The sequence below is a fragment of the Galeopterus variegatus genome, unplaced genomic scaffold (assembly GCF_000696425.1).
Source record: "Galeopterus variegatus unplaced genomic scaffold, G_variegatus-3.0.2 Scaffold762, whole genome shotgun sequence".
In the NCBI taxonomy this organism is placed as follows: domain Eukaryota; kingdom Metazoa; phylum Chordata; class Mammalia; order Dermoptera; family Cynocephalidae; genus Galeopterus; species Galeopterus variegatus.
The window spans coordinates 62,376-78,987 of NW_007726873.1; the positions used below are offsets into that span (position 1 = coordinate 62,376).

At 34.2% G+C, this 16,612-nt stretch overlaps 1 protein-coding gene across 1 annotated transcript in view; it reads right to left on the reverse strand.

The window, feature by feature from the left end:
- Positions 1-1,193: 1,193 nt before the first annotated feature.
- FNIP1 (folliculin interacting protein 1) overlaps positions 1,194-16,612 on the reverse strand; it is a 53,106-nt gene continuing 37,687 nt past the window's right edge. The window contains exons 11-15 of the mRNA XM_008572171.1: positions 12,619-14,032; positions 11,529-11,697; positions 8,414-8,611; positions 4,384-4,499; positions 1,194-2,200 (exon numbers count right to left, since the gene is read on the reverse strand). Of these exons, the coding sequence (XP_008570393.1) occupies positions 2,122-2,200; positions 4,384-4,499; positions 8,414-8,611; positions 11,529-11,697; positions 12,619-14,032 (1,976 nt within the window). The 3' untranslated portion in view covers positions 1,194-2,121. The remainder of the gene's footprint in view (positions 2,201-4,383; positions 4,500-8,413; positions 8,612-11,528; positions 11,698-12,618; positions 14,033-16,612) is intronic.

Genomic DNA, 16,612 nt, shown 5'->3' on the forward strand with positions numbered 1-16,612 from the left:
TATGATTCTGAGCTACTATCAAAAAGTAATGTACAATGACCCACATCTGAACTTTTCTATATTCTGAATTCTGCCAAGGAGATTGACTCATAGAATTACAAAACTAGACAACAGAAGAATTCTGTTAATGAATGGAGTAAGAAAATTAAGCCAACGAAAATATACCCATAAACAATCTTCGGCAGCAAGTCATCCATGGGAAAATCAGGTACTAACTGAGACTCGCTAAGAAAGCACAGGTCAAACTGATTGTAGGCACACCAATTTCAGGTTTATAAGCCATTAAAACATCCATTTTCTCTTTGTCTAGTTGGAGATCTCTTGAATACACAAAGAGCAAGGCAAAATGTGACCCAACACTATAAATTCAAGCTCAGAGACTAAACAAACCACAGACAATTTCTATTAATAATTAAAAATTTAATCAGCAAGAATAGATGTGTTATATAGCAAATGTATTAATAACTGAATAAGCAAGTGGTTTTCTTTTTTTAGTTAATCAATTAATTATGATGAAAACAGTCAATGAAAGCAGGACCAATTTTACTTCTAGCAGTAAAAGTATCTTACATCAGATAAGCAAAGAATAAACTGTAATGTAGTATTCAAGTAAACTGAGGTAGTAGAGCATATTGAAAACTTTATCTACCCATCTTTCTATTTACATTACTTACAAGAGTTTGGTTCCATATTAGCCTTTCTTACAAGCAACACTCTACAGTATATACAAAGACAACAACAATTAAAAAGTGGAAATCTTTGAAAAAAAATCAGCTTTTGGAAGGGAAGGGCTCTTAGAGAAAAGAACAATTTTAAGATTTTTGAGTTCTATTAGTGTAAATTGAATATTATTAAGCACAGAAACAAATATTTGGCTCCTATGGGTTTTAAGAAAAGCTGATTCCAAAAGCAAGGGCCTCGGCTACCTGAGCACTTTTAAAGAAAATAGTATTATTTTTTCCAATGCTTTGGTGCAATTTTCAATCCTATTTTTCATTTATTAAATTAGTGAATAGGTAAATATTAATATTTATAAGAATTAGCTCGTACTTATAAACAAATGGTATAAAGTAGTATTCTTATTTGGGGAATCTACATTCCTCAGCCTTAAAAAAAGATTGACTTTACTTGTATTTTAGAGTGCGTCCTATTTTTCATTTATTAAATTAGTGAATAGGTAAATATTAATATTTATAAGAATTAGCTCATACTTATAAACAAATGGTATAAAGTAGTATTCTTAATTGGGGAATCTATATTCCTCAGCCTTAAAAAAAGATTGACTTTACTTGTATTTTAGAGTGCGTGAAACAGAAAAATCACTAGAAAGTAACATTTTGACATTACATACAATTAATACTAGTTGAAAATATTTTTTAAAAAGGTATGTTTACCAATCTTGTATTCCTACTTCTGCTTTTTTAAAAAATAGATACATATGTACACTTGGGTGGTTAACAACACACATTTACTCATTATTTTGAGTCTGTTACAATGAACAGACTGTTTAAAATACAAGGGGATTTCAAAAAGTTCATGGAGAAATTTGTATTATCTTTCAATTCCATTTTTCTATGAACTTTTTGAAGTCCCCTCATACTTTGAGAAATAACCAGAAATTAGCTGTTTTGAATTGCAAAACAAAATAACAAATAATCAAGGTTATATAGGTCTCTCTGTACCGTAGAAATAAAAAATTAAAAACAAATGAAATGACTATTTCCTGGCCATTTAATCATGAGACATCTGTTGCTATTTATGAGTGTGACAACATCATAGTGATCACATGAAATTCCTTGATATTATTCATTTTGTAGAAATTTCTAAGTTACGATTTGGCTTTTTCAAATGTTTCCCTCACCCCAAATTTTGTATGCAGCTTTAGTTTCACATGATTAAAAATATACCACTACCCAAAAGTCCAGTCAAAAAGAAAAAGCCATCCATCGCAGACAGAATAGGTAATGCAATTAATTCAGGATATAACAGTGACTGACTCATTCAGATAGAAATCTAACAGGGAAAAAAACATACACAATTCCATAAGTGTATGTTGTATCTGCTTCCTTGGTTTCTACTAAACTTTTCACCAAAGTTAATTTGTAACAACCTTTAGGCATGTTAAAGTAGTATTTGAGCAACATAAGGAGAGTGAGTGCTTGCTACAGCAGCCAGTAGAGGAAGATCGCTGGATTCAATCCTGGAATAAAAGAAAAATAATAATCTCAGTTAAGGCTTTCTGTACCCTGGACATGAATCCTACAGGCAATGGCCTCTACCAGTAACGTCACTACACCTTAGCAGTTAAGGACCTAGGCCACTGTGGCCAAAAGAAAAGGGGTAAGAGAGTTGAAGATAATGAAAGTCAAGTTCTTAGTAAGTAAAACTGATAACCACAGATTTTTAAAGAAGCAAGCCTCTGAAACTCAAAGGTAACAAAGTCACTGATACAGGATAGCATCTCACTGACCTGCTGATTGGCCATACACCTATTTGGTCAAGGCACAATGTTTAAAAAACACAATCTAGTATAATAATAGAATAATAGTGTACACCCAGATTGTTTTGGATAAGAATGTTTCTGTAACATGATGCACTGTAAAAAACAAAAAACAACAATAACAACAACAGCAAAAACATACTGGAAGAAATGTTGAAACTTCTTAAAAATACATCCTACCATAAATAATTTATAGAAAAATAAAAATGGCCAATAAACATAAAAAAATTTACTCAGACTCACTCAGAGTAGAAAAATTTGAATAAAATTAGATGCCATTTTTCAGCCAGTAGCTTGGCAAAGATTAAAAAGTTGGTTAATAGCCAATAGTGAGAAAAGTGTGCTTCTTGCTGTTTGTGGGAATTTATACTGGTAATTTTTGGATAGCATTCAGTATTATCTATAAAAGTTTACAAAAAAATTAACATACATGTCCTATAACCAAAAATTCTACTTCAAGGAATTTATCCTACAAATGTCAAAGATTTATATTCATTCCTGCATTAGCGAAAAACTTAAAATAATCTAAATTCCAAAATATAGTGGAATGCTGTACAGCCACTAAAAAGAATAAAATAGATCAGTATGTTCTTACATGAACAAACATTCAAGGGAAGCTGCACAATGACATATAGAGTATAAATTGATTTATATTTTTATATTATACATTTAAAAATTTTATAAGAATAAACAATCTATTAATAGTTGGAAGCTGATGTAAAGTTATGACAACTTACTTTTCATTTTATGCCAAAATGCATGGTGAACTTTGGTTATATGCACATTATTTTAAAAACTAGTTTAAATTTTTTTTTAAATAAAGGCATTCAACACAAACACACACTCATTCTGTCTCTCTCTCTCTCTCTCTCGCTTCACTCCCCAGAAAAACAAGATTATATCCTATTACTGATTTCCCAAATACTGGAGAACCATTCTCTCTGTACTGCTCAAATCAAAAGCCTCAATGCAGTATCATGGTATATAAATAGGATCTGGAGTCAGAAAGATATGAACTCATTCAAATCCCTACTCAGTTCTAGAATCATCTTTTTCCAATCTGGATGATACTGCCTACACACTGCAGGATAACTATAAGAATTAAGGGGTTTCCCACACTGGGGCTATGGAAAAAAATAAAATAAAATAAAAAAAGAAGGAGTAACACTAATAAATGAATTTAATTTGGTTTCTGACATACAGTAGGTTCTCAGTGATGTTGGCTCCTTTTCCCTTCATAAAAGCTGAATTAGATAAAAGTTTTACTTGTTTTAATTTCTTCAACTAGCCTTTAAAAAAAAGACCTGTGAATCATTTTACACATCCACACACACAAAAAGTGGCCACAGAACGTAGGAAAAGTGACCACAGAACATAATGAAATAGGACTATCCTATGCCCCCTACCAATTCCCTGTTCCCTCTTCAGTTAGCATTTTAGGTAAGTGTTTGCTTCTAAGGAATAACTAGAGGAGGCAAACATAATATATAGATAATGGGGAAGGAAAGATAAAATGGAGATAATGTACTACTATCTATAGAGGCTGTTCAATCTGCTCATTTGGAAGGCAGAGAAGATGCTTGGAATAATGAGTCTACAACATATTCAATAAAGAAAGAACACATTTTTTCTAAGACAAAGATTTAAATTTTTGTTCATTCCGATTATATTCTCAACATACTCTACGTAATAGCACAAGGAACAATGCCTTTCAGATCAGTGGATGACAGAGAATCTGCTTTTACATGGTATAAAGCAACCTAAATAACAGTGTTCAGCTTCTAACAAAAGACACTTAAAAGGAAGGGCAATTCTGAAGAATACTCCTTGCCTAAAGACAGAGCAATGAGAAAGCAGAACCAGAAAAGAAACCATGAACATACCCCAGAACCACTCCCAGCTCCTTGACATGAACACGCATCTGCCCCCTCAGGTATTCAGACAGCATCTTGCTTTTGAAGTAAAGCTCCTGCAACCGGTCTTCAAGATGCATTACACACTGCAGTTACGAAGGAAGCAAGAACCAGGTCAGAAAATAGTTTCCAACTCCAAGTGATGGCAAATTCCAAAGCATCATGTTTTTGACTATTCTATTCAGTTATTCCAACATGGACTAAAATTTGGAGCACATTTTTAAAGTATATAGCTTTAGCTAAAAAGGAGTGTAAAACTTTCTAGCCCATATCAAAGATTAGCTTCTGTAGTGCTTTTTTAATAATTGCAATAAAATATGCATAACATAAAATTTACCATTATAACCGGTTTCTAAAATTTATTTTAATTATTATTAGCATATTCATTATTTATAGCCATTTTTAAGTGTACAATTCAGTGACATTCATTACATTCAAAATGTTATGCAACGATCACCACTATCCATTTCCAAAATGTTTAAAAATATGTTTTCATTTCAAATTTGATAAATGTAACATTTTTATAAATTGATATATATATTTTTGCATTGGAAAGGCTGTATTCACTTGTGGAGAGTAAAAACCAGCTTGCCATATTCCACAGAGAATGCTCTGTAGTCCTTACTATAAGAGAGATGTTTCCAAACTGGAACATTACAAATTAAAACAAATACATTTGGTTTATTGTCAATTAATTTGCTCAATTTACTAAAATAGGTAATTTTTTTCATGTGACTTGATGCTATATATGTTTGAGGAAAAAATATGAGTTTCAAGTTTTAAAATACTAAATACTTTCCAATGAAAATCAGCTATTAAAACCTCCTAATAAAACCCATTTTATTATTGGAAAAACACAACCAAATGGACTTCAGTGAAGGAAAAATTGGAATTTTTCCTTCAGAATATTCCTACAGAATATATGGATATATAAAATATTATTACCATTTACCATATTAACCATTTTAAATTATATAATTCATTGGCATTAAGTGTATTCACAATGTTGTACAACCATCACCACTATCCACTTCCAGAATTTTTTCATCATCCCAAACAGAAACTCTGTATCCATTAAACAATAACTCCTCATTCCCTCTTTCTCCCCAGCCCACTATTCTACTTTCTGTCTTTATCAATTTACATATTTGAGGTATCTCATATTAGTGGACTCATACAATATTTGTCTTTCTGTGTCTGGCTTATTTCACTTAGCATAATGTTTGTGAAGTCCATCCATATTGTAGCATGTATCAGAATTTCATTTCTTTTTATGGCTGAATAAATACTGCATTGTGTGTATTATGCCTCATTTTGTTTATCCATTCATTTGCTGATTGACACTTAGGTTATTTCTAACTTTTGGCTATTGTGAATAATGCTGCTATGAACATTAGGATACTATTATCTGTTTAAGTCCCTGCTTTCCATTCTTTTGTGCATAATGTAGAAGTGGAATTGCTAGATTATATGGTAATACTATGTTAAACTTTTTGAGGAACTGTAAACTATCTTCCACAGCACCTGCACCATTTTACATTCCCACCAGCAATGCACAAGGGTTCCAATTTCTCCCCACTGGCCAATACTTAGTATTTGTTAATGGTTTTCTGACCATAGTCATCATTATGGCTGTGAAGCAGCATCTCATGGTGGTTTTATTTGCATTTCCCTAATGACTAATGATGTTGAAATATTTTCAGGTGCTTACTAGCCATTTGTATATTTTTCTTTGGTGAAATGCCTATTCAAGTCCTTTGCCCATTTTTTAATTTATTTGCCTTTTTGTTGTTGAGCTGTAGGAGTGCTTTATATACTCTGGATATCAATCCCTTTTCAGATACATGATTTGCAAATATTTTCTCCCATTCTGTGGGTTATCTTTTTACTCTGTTGATAGCTGATAAAAGTTTTTATTTAATGATGTTGAATTTTTCTATTTTTACTATTGTTACCAATGCTTTGGTGTCAAAATTCAAGAAATCACTGCCATATCCAGTCATGAAGATTATCTCCTGTTTTCTTATAAAAGTTTTATAGTTTTAGTTAAGTTTAGGTCTTTAATCCATTTTGAGTTCATTTTTGTATAAGGCATAAAGGACTCAACTTCATTTTTTGGCATTCTTTGGCATGTGACATTCAGTTTTCCTAGCATCTTCTGTTGAAAAGACTCCTTTCCCTATCGAATGGTCTTGGCACCCTTGTCAAAAATCAATTAACCTTATATGTGAGGGTTTATTTTACAGCTCACCATTCCATTCCAGTAGTCTATATGCCTGTCCTTATGCTAGTACCACAACATTTTAATTTTTGTAGCTTTGTCGTAAGTTTTGAAATTGGGAATTGTCCCCAAACTTTGTTCTTTTTCAAGATTGTTTTGGCTCTTTAGGGATCCCTTGAAATTCCAAATGAATTTTAAGATAGGTTTTCCAATTTCTGCAGAAAAATGTCAATGGGATTTTGATAGGGATTACATTGAATCTGTAGCTTGCTTTGGGATCTTAACAATATTAACTCTTCTAATCCATGAACATGGATGTGCTTTCATTTATTTTATACCTTTCTTTAATTTCTTTCAGCAATGTTCTGTAGTTTTCAGTGTACAAGACTTTTGCCTCTTTGTTTAAATTTATTTGTATATAATTTATTCTTGATGTTATTTTAAGAACTGTTTTCTTAATTTCCTTTTGAGATTGTTCATTGCTAGTGTATAAGAATGCAACTTATTTTTGCATGCTGCATATCCTGCAAATTTGCTTTATTTGGTCTACCAGTTTCTTTGTGGAATCTTTACATTTTCTACATATAAAATCATGTCATCTGCACACAGAGATAATTTTACTTCTTCCTTTCTAATTCTGAAATCTTTTGCTTCTTTTTCTTGCCTAGTTTCTCTGGCTAGGACTTCCAATACTATGTTGAATGGAAGTGGTCAAAGTGGATATCCTTGTCGTGTTTCTGATCTTAGGGGAAAAGCCTTCAGTCTTTCACCCTTGAGTAAGATGTTAACTATGGGTCTGTCATAGATGAACTTTATCATGTTGATGTACACAGCTTTTTAACTATGTTATATTATAGTTCTTCTAACATGAGAAAGAAAGAACCTTGAAAGTTGGAAATGGCATCTTTAGTAAGAAATTATCAGTAGTACGAAGAGGAATCATTCAAAGTCTTGACTTGACAATCAGCGTCCAGAATGCACTTGCATTCTATACAAAGCTTGGGGATGTTGCATGACCATATCGCACATGATCAAAAATTCTGGCTGCTAAAATCAGAATATACAGACATGTACATATCCCCTACTGTCTCAGCTCAGGATGCCATGACAAAGTGCTACAGACTGGGGGGCTTAAACAATGGAGATTTATTTTCTTACAGTTCTGGAGGCTAGAAGTCCAAAATTAGGGTGCACACATGGTGGGGTTCTGCTGAGGGCTCTCTTCCTGGCTAATAGATGGCTGCCTTCTTGTGTTCTCACACAGCAGAGAGAGAACAATCTCTCTCTCTCTTCCTCAATCTTATTAAGCCACTAATCCCATCATAAGGGTCCACCCTCAAAACCCAATCTAATCTTAATTACCTCCCAAAGGCCCCATATCCAAATATTGTCACATTGAGGGTTAGGGCTTCAACATATGAATTTTCAGGGGACACAAACATCCAGTCCATAACACCTCTTTTCAGAAAAATAATGATGAAGCTGGCAGCAGTATTTAATATAGGCACAATACTAAGTAGAATTTAGTCACCTATGGGAGTCCTCAAAGTAATTCAAACTTTACATTTCTGGGGCTAGCTGGTTAGCTCAGTTGGTTAGAGCACAGTACTATAACTAACACCAGGGTCAAGGGTTCAGATCCCCACACCAGCCAGCAGCCAAAAAAAAAAAATTTTTTTTTTACATATACTTACAAAATTCGGAGACGGGTCAAGGGTTCAGATCCCCACCCCAGCCAGCAGCCAAAAAAAAAAAAATTTTTTTTTTACATATACTTACAAAATTCGGAGACAAGTTGTGCTTATAAAGCTGAAGAGTGGAATGAAGCAGGTTGGAAACAAGACTGGAAACCAATACTTCCTTTCCCAATTTATTATCTGTCACTCGTCTCTGGCTACTGGCTACTTGGACAGTCCATTTATCCATGTCAGCTATAATACAGACAGCCTCTGCTATTGGTTCATCCAACACTGGATGCTGGGGGAAAAAAGAATTAATCTTATGATAAGCAAATAAAGTTTTCAAAGATAATGCTAATGGAATGAGGCAATGTAAAGTTACTAACAAACAACAGAAAAAAATACTATTAAATCTGACAGCTACCATCAAAAAATCTTTAACAGAAGAAAATGGAATAGTTAATTAACTCAATAACAAATACCCTGAGACCTCTTATAGAATCATCATAGCTAGAAACTTTGTATTGATTATCAGAACTCTGTATTCTCTAATCTAGAAGTTAACTTTCACAAGTTTTTAATCATTCATCTATTTTACAAATTCATTCATTTATTTGACGAATTTACTGAGTGTCAACAATGTGCCAGGCAATTGGAAGAAATGTTTTTTACCTGGAAAGAAATAAACGTTTTAAATACAGAATAGGACTTATCACACAAGTCAATGGTAAGATTCTGTGCTAACTATCCCAATCTGTCAGGCATGAATATGTCTCAGCTATCCCTTGATGACACAAAATACCTTGTTGCTTATGTGCACTAGATTTTTCTATTTTACCAAGACGTATATACAGAGAATGAATATAGCAGTTAAAAAGGAGGCAAATCAACGTGGCTCTACAGGATATAGTGTTAAATGAAAAAAAAGTCACTGCACAGCCATACATTATTTCCCAGTTATGTTTTTTAAAAATTAGATCTATATCTGAATAAAAATGTATTAAAAAGAATGAAAATGTGCAAATCAAGCTCCTTATCATGAAGATCTCTGTGAAGAAGTAGGAATATTAAAAGTATGAAGAAGTGTTACTGCTTTTAACTCTGTATACCTTTATATTGTTTAAACTCTTATCACAAGCATTTACCTAAATAATACTTTTATAATTACAAAATTTAAGGTACAGTGAAAAATAATATTTAAACTCTCATATACTGATAAAAGGGACACAAGGCACATGGTTACAGCCTTGGTTTCCCATGATTTATATACAAAAACGAAAAATGAAATTAAGTACAAAGCATGACTATCAGAAAGAGAGTGGCCCTACAATGCTCGTACTTCAACATCTTTCTGTATTTAGAAAGGTAAGGATTTCTTCACCACTAACCAAATGGAATGGCATCAACAAGACTGAGATTAAAAGTACAATTTTAAATATTTAGAGCCAACTGACAAACCTTCAGGTTAGAAAGAGAATTTGGAACATTTTTCTCTAAAGCGCCAGACAGAAAATATTTTAGGCCTTTGGGTGTGAAAAAGTTTCTGTTTCAATGATTCAACTCTGCTGTTATGCATGAAAACAACCATAGAATATGTAAGTAAATGGCTATTGTTGTGTTCCAATAAAACCTTATTTACAAAAAGCAGGACTATTTGGCCCATGGGCCATGGCTTGCTGATCCTTGATGCATATGAGCAAAAAATATCTACATTTTTAAGCTAAGCCATGAATAAACTCCTCTATGCAGAAGCCCCTACCTTTTAGAGAAGAAAAAAACAAAAACAAAAACAAACAAACAAACAAAATTACAAAATTCAGGAATAAAAGAGGGAACATTACCAGTGACATTACAGAAATTAAAAGGATTATAAGTACATAAACAACTTTATGCTATAAAACTGGACCACATAAATGAAACTAACCTATTTCTAGAAAGACAAAATTACTAAAATTACCAAAACTGACTCAGGAAGAAATAGAAAATCTAAATAGATGTATAAAAAGTAAATAAATTTAATTAGCAATTTAAAATATTCTCATCTTAAAATGTACAGGCCCAGATGGCTTTACTGGTGAATTCTATCAAACATTTAGAGAAAAAAAAGTACAAATCCTCTAGAAACTTCCAGAAAACAGAGGAAGAAGAAATACTTCCCAACTCATTCTATGAGGCAGGTATTCCCCGATATCAAAGCTAGACAAAGACATCAAAAAAAGAAAACTACAGATTGATGCCCTCTCACAAAAATAGACTCCAAAATCCACAACAAAATATTAATAAATCAAATCTGCAACTTATAAAAAGGACTGTATACTAGGACCAATTAGGATTTTTTCCTAGGAATACAAGGGTTGGTTTTACATTTAAAAATTAGTCATTGTAATTCATGACATTAACAGTATAAAAAAGAAAAAACACATGATCTTCTCAACAGGCACAGAGAAAGCATTTGAGAAAATCCCACACCTATTCATGATTTAAAAGGTGCTGGAATTTTATTCCAAAGACTAGGAAGAGAAGGAAACTCCCTCCACCTGATAAAAAGCATCTACAAGAACCCTACAGCTAATATCACATTAATGAAAGACTCAATGGTTTTCTCTCTAAGATCAGGAAGAATGATGGCCACTGTCACAGTTTCCATGAAACACTGTATTGAAAGAGGGAAGGAGGAAGGGAGGAGAGAAAAGAAGTGAAATGCATCCAAATTGGAACGAAAGATATAAGACTGTGTACTGATGACATGGACCTATATGTGGAAAATCCTAAGGAATCTGTACAAAAAAACTAACAGAACTAGTAAGAATTCAGCATGGTTACAGGATACAAGATCAATATACCAAAGTCAAGTTTGTCAATATATAAGCAGTGAATAATCTGAAAAGAAAATTAAGAGAATAATTCTATTTATGTTTAAGCATTTGTAATTTTTTGATACAGTAAATAATCTAGTCGTTGGACATCTATGAATACAGAAAATACTTTCTATATTTCAGATTTCCATTTGGATAGATTCCTGGAACTCTCTACTTGCTTTCATGGTGATAGGTACAAAGACACAGGGGCTGTATATAAAGTGATGGATTTAAAGAACAATGACTGTATTATACAGTGAAGTGTGACCAAAAATACAAAGCAATTCTGTAATTCTGTGTTCTGCTGGTTAACAGAGTTTGTTCTAAATAAATTCAAGAACAGTGAAGGTCACTCACCTGCACAGCATGAGACAAATCTGAAAAGAGACACAGACGGAGCCTCTCATCACTACCAATTCCTTGAAGAACAAAGTCAGGCACATAAGATGAGCAGAAGCCACCCAGCAAGGACCTCCCAAAGTTGGCAATGTTGGGCTGAACAGCACTCACTTCAACTAACTTTGACCTATAAGAAAGATCCCCAAAGAAGACATATCTAATTAGTAATAAACATATTTTACCAGTTAAAAAGTTGTGAACTCTACTAGTCCTTATTTCCAGTACCATTCTTTTCTTTTCTTTTTTGGTGGCTGGCCGGTACAGAGGTTGAACCCTTGACCTCAGCACCATACTATAACCAACTGAGCAAACAGGTCAACTCCACTCCAGTACCATTATTTTCTACAAAATATACTCAGTAAAATCATCTTTAAATAAAAATTGGCTTACATGCTCAATCAGACCACAAAATATTCCTTCTTATCCAGAGAAGAAGCTCTGATCAACAATTTTGTAATGAAGTCAGTGAATCTTTCATGACTGACTTTAGAAGAGCCGTCCCTTGCATTTGTAACACATTGTTAATACAATCAGATTATGAAAACTATTATCCACAACAAAATAACTAAATACCTCACAACTCCAAAGGTTGGTGTATAACATTTCTCAAGCATGGATCTTCTCCTTGTATACTTGACCCAGAGTATACATTCCCTGTTTTCCTCTTAGTCTTGGCCAACTCTATTTCTAACAGCCATTTCCTACCTTCTCAGTGTTTACCTCTCCCTAACTGCCAGGTCCAGCATAGGTCCTTTAGGGGGAATAATTCACTTCTAAGTGCCATGAAAACTAAGCAATAAGGAATCTCTTACATATCAACCAAATCCTTTAACTTTTCTATGACACCTTCACAAAGTCTTTCTGGGGTGCTAGAGGGTCTTAGCCTTTGAATAAGATAAGAGCACATAATGATAAAAAAAGTATTTGTCCACGACAGTGATCTCATCTTTCATATTAGCTACTACTAACTTTCAGACACTAGCTAAATAAAAGAATGGTACATATTCATACAGTGCCTATTACAGGTGAAAACGACTTTCCTACTCACCCAGGAAAAGGTATCTCATCCTCTTCTGCCCAGTCTTCTTGCTCTCCTCCATAAAAACTGCTGACTTGTCTAGTCATATCATGGCCTGTATCTTCACTTTCACTATCTCCAAGGGCACTATCTGAACTTTCATTTCTTGGAATGTCCCATTCAGTTCCTACAGCAATTTTTTTCTCTGAACTCTCTTTATCCCCACGGGGGACAAGAATGGAGAGCATATTTCTTTGATACTGCTGAGGAAAGCAGGTTTTACATGAATCTTGGTGAACTGTTTCTATACATTTACAAAATTCATTTTTCTGTTTGCTATTCTTTGTACACAATCTTTTTGAAAATTCTAACATACAACAGTGTTTACTGTCTGTACTTGTTTTAGCTGGAACATCATCAATAGTCCTGGTTTCAATTGAATCATCATTAAAATATTCGTCAAATAAACTCATGCTTTCCTGGTCTGAATGATTCCAACTGGAAAGTTCATAGGGCTCTCCAGATACCATGTTCTGTATATTAGACTCTCCAGATTGGTCCTTAGTTTGTTCAGTTTCTTGATTCTTATCAATATCTTCTCTTTCTTCCTTTAATGGTTTGTTGTGATGTCTGGTAATCTGATCCACCACTGCCTGACTCCTGAGTTCAGTATCTGAATCAGGTGACATAGAATCCCCAATCAGGAAAGTAACCTTTGTCTGGGTTGCCTCACAAGAAAATGCAGCAGGCACGATTTTATCTGGAGGTTTTTTTTCCACAACCATTCCTGTGGATCTCATCGCTTTGCCTGTGTGATTATCTGAATCCAGCAATTCTTCACTCTGCCATGTTTTCTCTGCTGGCTCTAAGGCTGACTCTGATAATGTACATTTGTCTACTGGAGCAGATCCTGTGCAAACAACTGTCTCTAACTTGTTGTCAAGGCAAGTTCTTAATTTATCTCTGTACTGTTTAACATCAGCAGCATTTTCTTCTTGGCAGTCAGGAGGAGTAATCATTTGGCCTGCATCTGAAATTCCTAGCAGCTCCTTAGAGCTGTTTTTAATATCTTCTCTCTCTTGTTGTGAAACATTTTCTATGTTTTGCCCAAGAAGTGGATGACTGCAATATTTACAGTTACAATTAGGAGTTCTTGTTTCTTCTGACTCTTTAAAGAGCAAAATGCTTTTGTTTCTATGCATTGTGATAAGCACATATTCCGATTCTTCTATTTCACCTTTTTCTAAAGTGGTCGTAATTACTGTGCCTGGCATAACAATGGCTTCATCTTCTCCGTTTTCTAAAAGATGGGTTTCCTGAAGTTCAGAGCATCTTATGAAATAAGTTAGAAAATAAAGCAGCCTCTGGACCATGTCTTGTCGTTTTCCAACTACCACAGTCCTCGCTAACCGTACAGGAGAGCCAATAGCGCCATACAAGTCTCCTGCAATAGAAAAATCAGCTAATGAACACATCCTCTACTCACACAGCTAAGCAGGCTGTTTTTAATTATCAGAAAACCTACTCTTGTTGTATGAGGTGTAGTTCAGGTTTTACTCTTAGTAGGTAGGATTCAGTAGAGTAGGATGAGATGAATGGTCTTAATCAGAGACAAAAGTGAATGGAGGAGGGGTTTTTTAGCTTCTTCCTTAAATAACTGCTGTGGTTCTGAAACCTCAAGCAAAGAGTCAGTTCTGAAATAATTTCCCAAGGAGATAAAGTAGGAGCAAAATGGAGCAAAGCTGCGGTAGTCACATCATACACTTAACCATCCCTGCTTTAAATCATATTCCTGAACCTTAACTGTTGCTGCCCTAGCCAGGACCCCCCAACACCATCTACTGTGTTTTTAAAAACCTAATTCCCCTTCCATTCTCTAAAGGGTTGGATACTCAGGATATGACAGAAAGGACAGGAAGAAAGAGACTCATCCTTACTAAGAAGAAGAGAAAGGGCAACATGATTAATCATGTGATTAATTTTCATTTTTGTATCCATAGGAGACATGAACTGCCATTATATTAAAGAGGGGGGCACTGGAAGTTATCGATATCACTTAAATAAAACCAATAATCTGGCAAAACAATGACTTACAAATGGAGAATACAAAACCATTAATTTAAATTTACTTTTATTTGCAAGTTGTCAGTATACACATTTAAAAACCTCTATTTTTACTGTAAAAAAACCCCTCTATTTTTGCTTTTTAAAGAGACAAATATAAATAGGTCTTAAACAAATATATGCTGCAGACAGTATTATGATAAATTTTCTCCTCTGGCAATGACACTGGCTAAAATATCACCATGCCACTGTTCTAAACTACTCTGCAAATTCCCTCTGATTACCAAATAAATTAAAATTGCTTTGGCATGGCAAGTGAGTCTTTCATGACTGGTTCCACTTTACATTTCCAGCTTTATTCTCTTATAGTTACCTTTTTTTTTTTTTTTCTCGTGGCTGGTCTGTATGGGGATCCAAACTCTTGACACCTTGGTGTTATAAGACCATGCTCTAACCAGGTGAGATAACTAGCCAGTCCCCCTTTTTCATCATTATTCACCAAAAGCCCCACTTAAACTGGACCATGAATGCTCTATGTACTTTTACTACCTAGACTCCTTTACTCACACAATGTGCTCTCCCTTCCCTCTGCATCTCTGCTGGTCCAAAGCTTCTCACCCAAGCATCCCAACTTGGGCAAAAGGTAAGCTCCTCTTATTGAACTGCCACTGAACTTTCATTTCTCTTATAGTTCCTATTTGAATTATCATTATTGTCTTCATATGTATCACTAGAGCATTAGGCCATCAACTTTTTTATTTTTTTTCTTTTCTTTTTGGCAGCTGGCTGTTATGGGGATCCAAACCCTTGACCTTCGTGTTATAACACCTCGCTTTAACCAACTGAGCTAACTGGCCACCCCTAGACTGTCAACTTCTTCAGAGCAAGGACCAAATTATTCATTTTTATACTCTCTAGTGCTCTTTGCATAGAGCCTTAGATATCATATTATGCACTCAATAGATGATTGTAGAATTGCAAATAGATTTGAAATGTCCCAATAAATAAAAATACTACTGAATTACTTGATTTAAAAAAAGGTAAGCTAAACTCCATGCAATGAAATACTACTCAGCATTAAAAAGGAATGAACTATTAATACATATGACATAGGTGAGTCTCAATTATGTTGAATGAAAGAAGTCAGACAAAAAGAGTATGTACTGTATGATTCCATTTATATAAAACTCTAGAAAATGCAAACTAATCTATAATGACAGCAGGTTAGTGGCTGCTGGGGGATGGATGAAGGGGGACAGGGAGGATGGAGAGAAGCAGGAGGGAGGGATTACAAAAGGGAGTGAAAGAACTTTTGGAAGTAATCGATATGTGACTTGACTATGGTGACGGTTCACAAAATGTGACTAAATGTACATCAAAATTTATCAAAATTCTACACTTTATGTGTTTACTTAAATGTATGTCAATTATAACTCAATAAAGTGAAAGGGTGGGAAAAAATAGGGAGGAAAGTTAGTTATGTGAATTGATAAGCCACAGGACAATCACCTGGCAAGCTCAATCACCAGAGCTCAAACTTCCTAAGGAAAGTTTCTACCAGGTCACTAAAATATTCTCATCTTACTCCTCTCCATCACCTAATAGCAACAGAGTAAGAGAAGTAATAGCAGCTATGTTTACCAAACATTGTCCTAATCATTTTACGAGTATTATCTCATTTAATTTTCACAACTTTTCAAAGTATGTACTATTTTTATCTCCACTCTATTAATAAGGAAACTATGACTCAAATGTGATGGGCCTGTCTCCACTACTTGCACCCTTAAGCACCATGCTGCCTCTCTAATGCCTGTGAACTTAACCATCCACTCTCTCCAGTTACCTAGCGCTAAGGGAAACATTTTCCAAAATGACTTATTAAACAAAAGTGAAACAATATAAAGCTTAATGAACTGCTTTTCTCTTAGCCAGATTTATTCTAGTTATCACAGGTGACTCT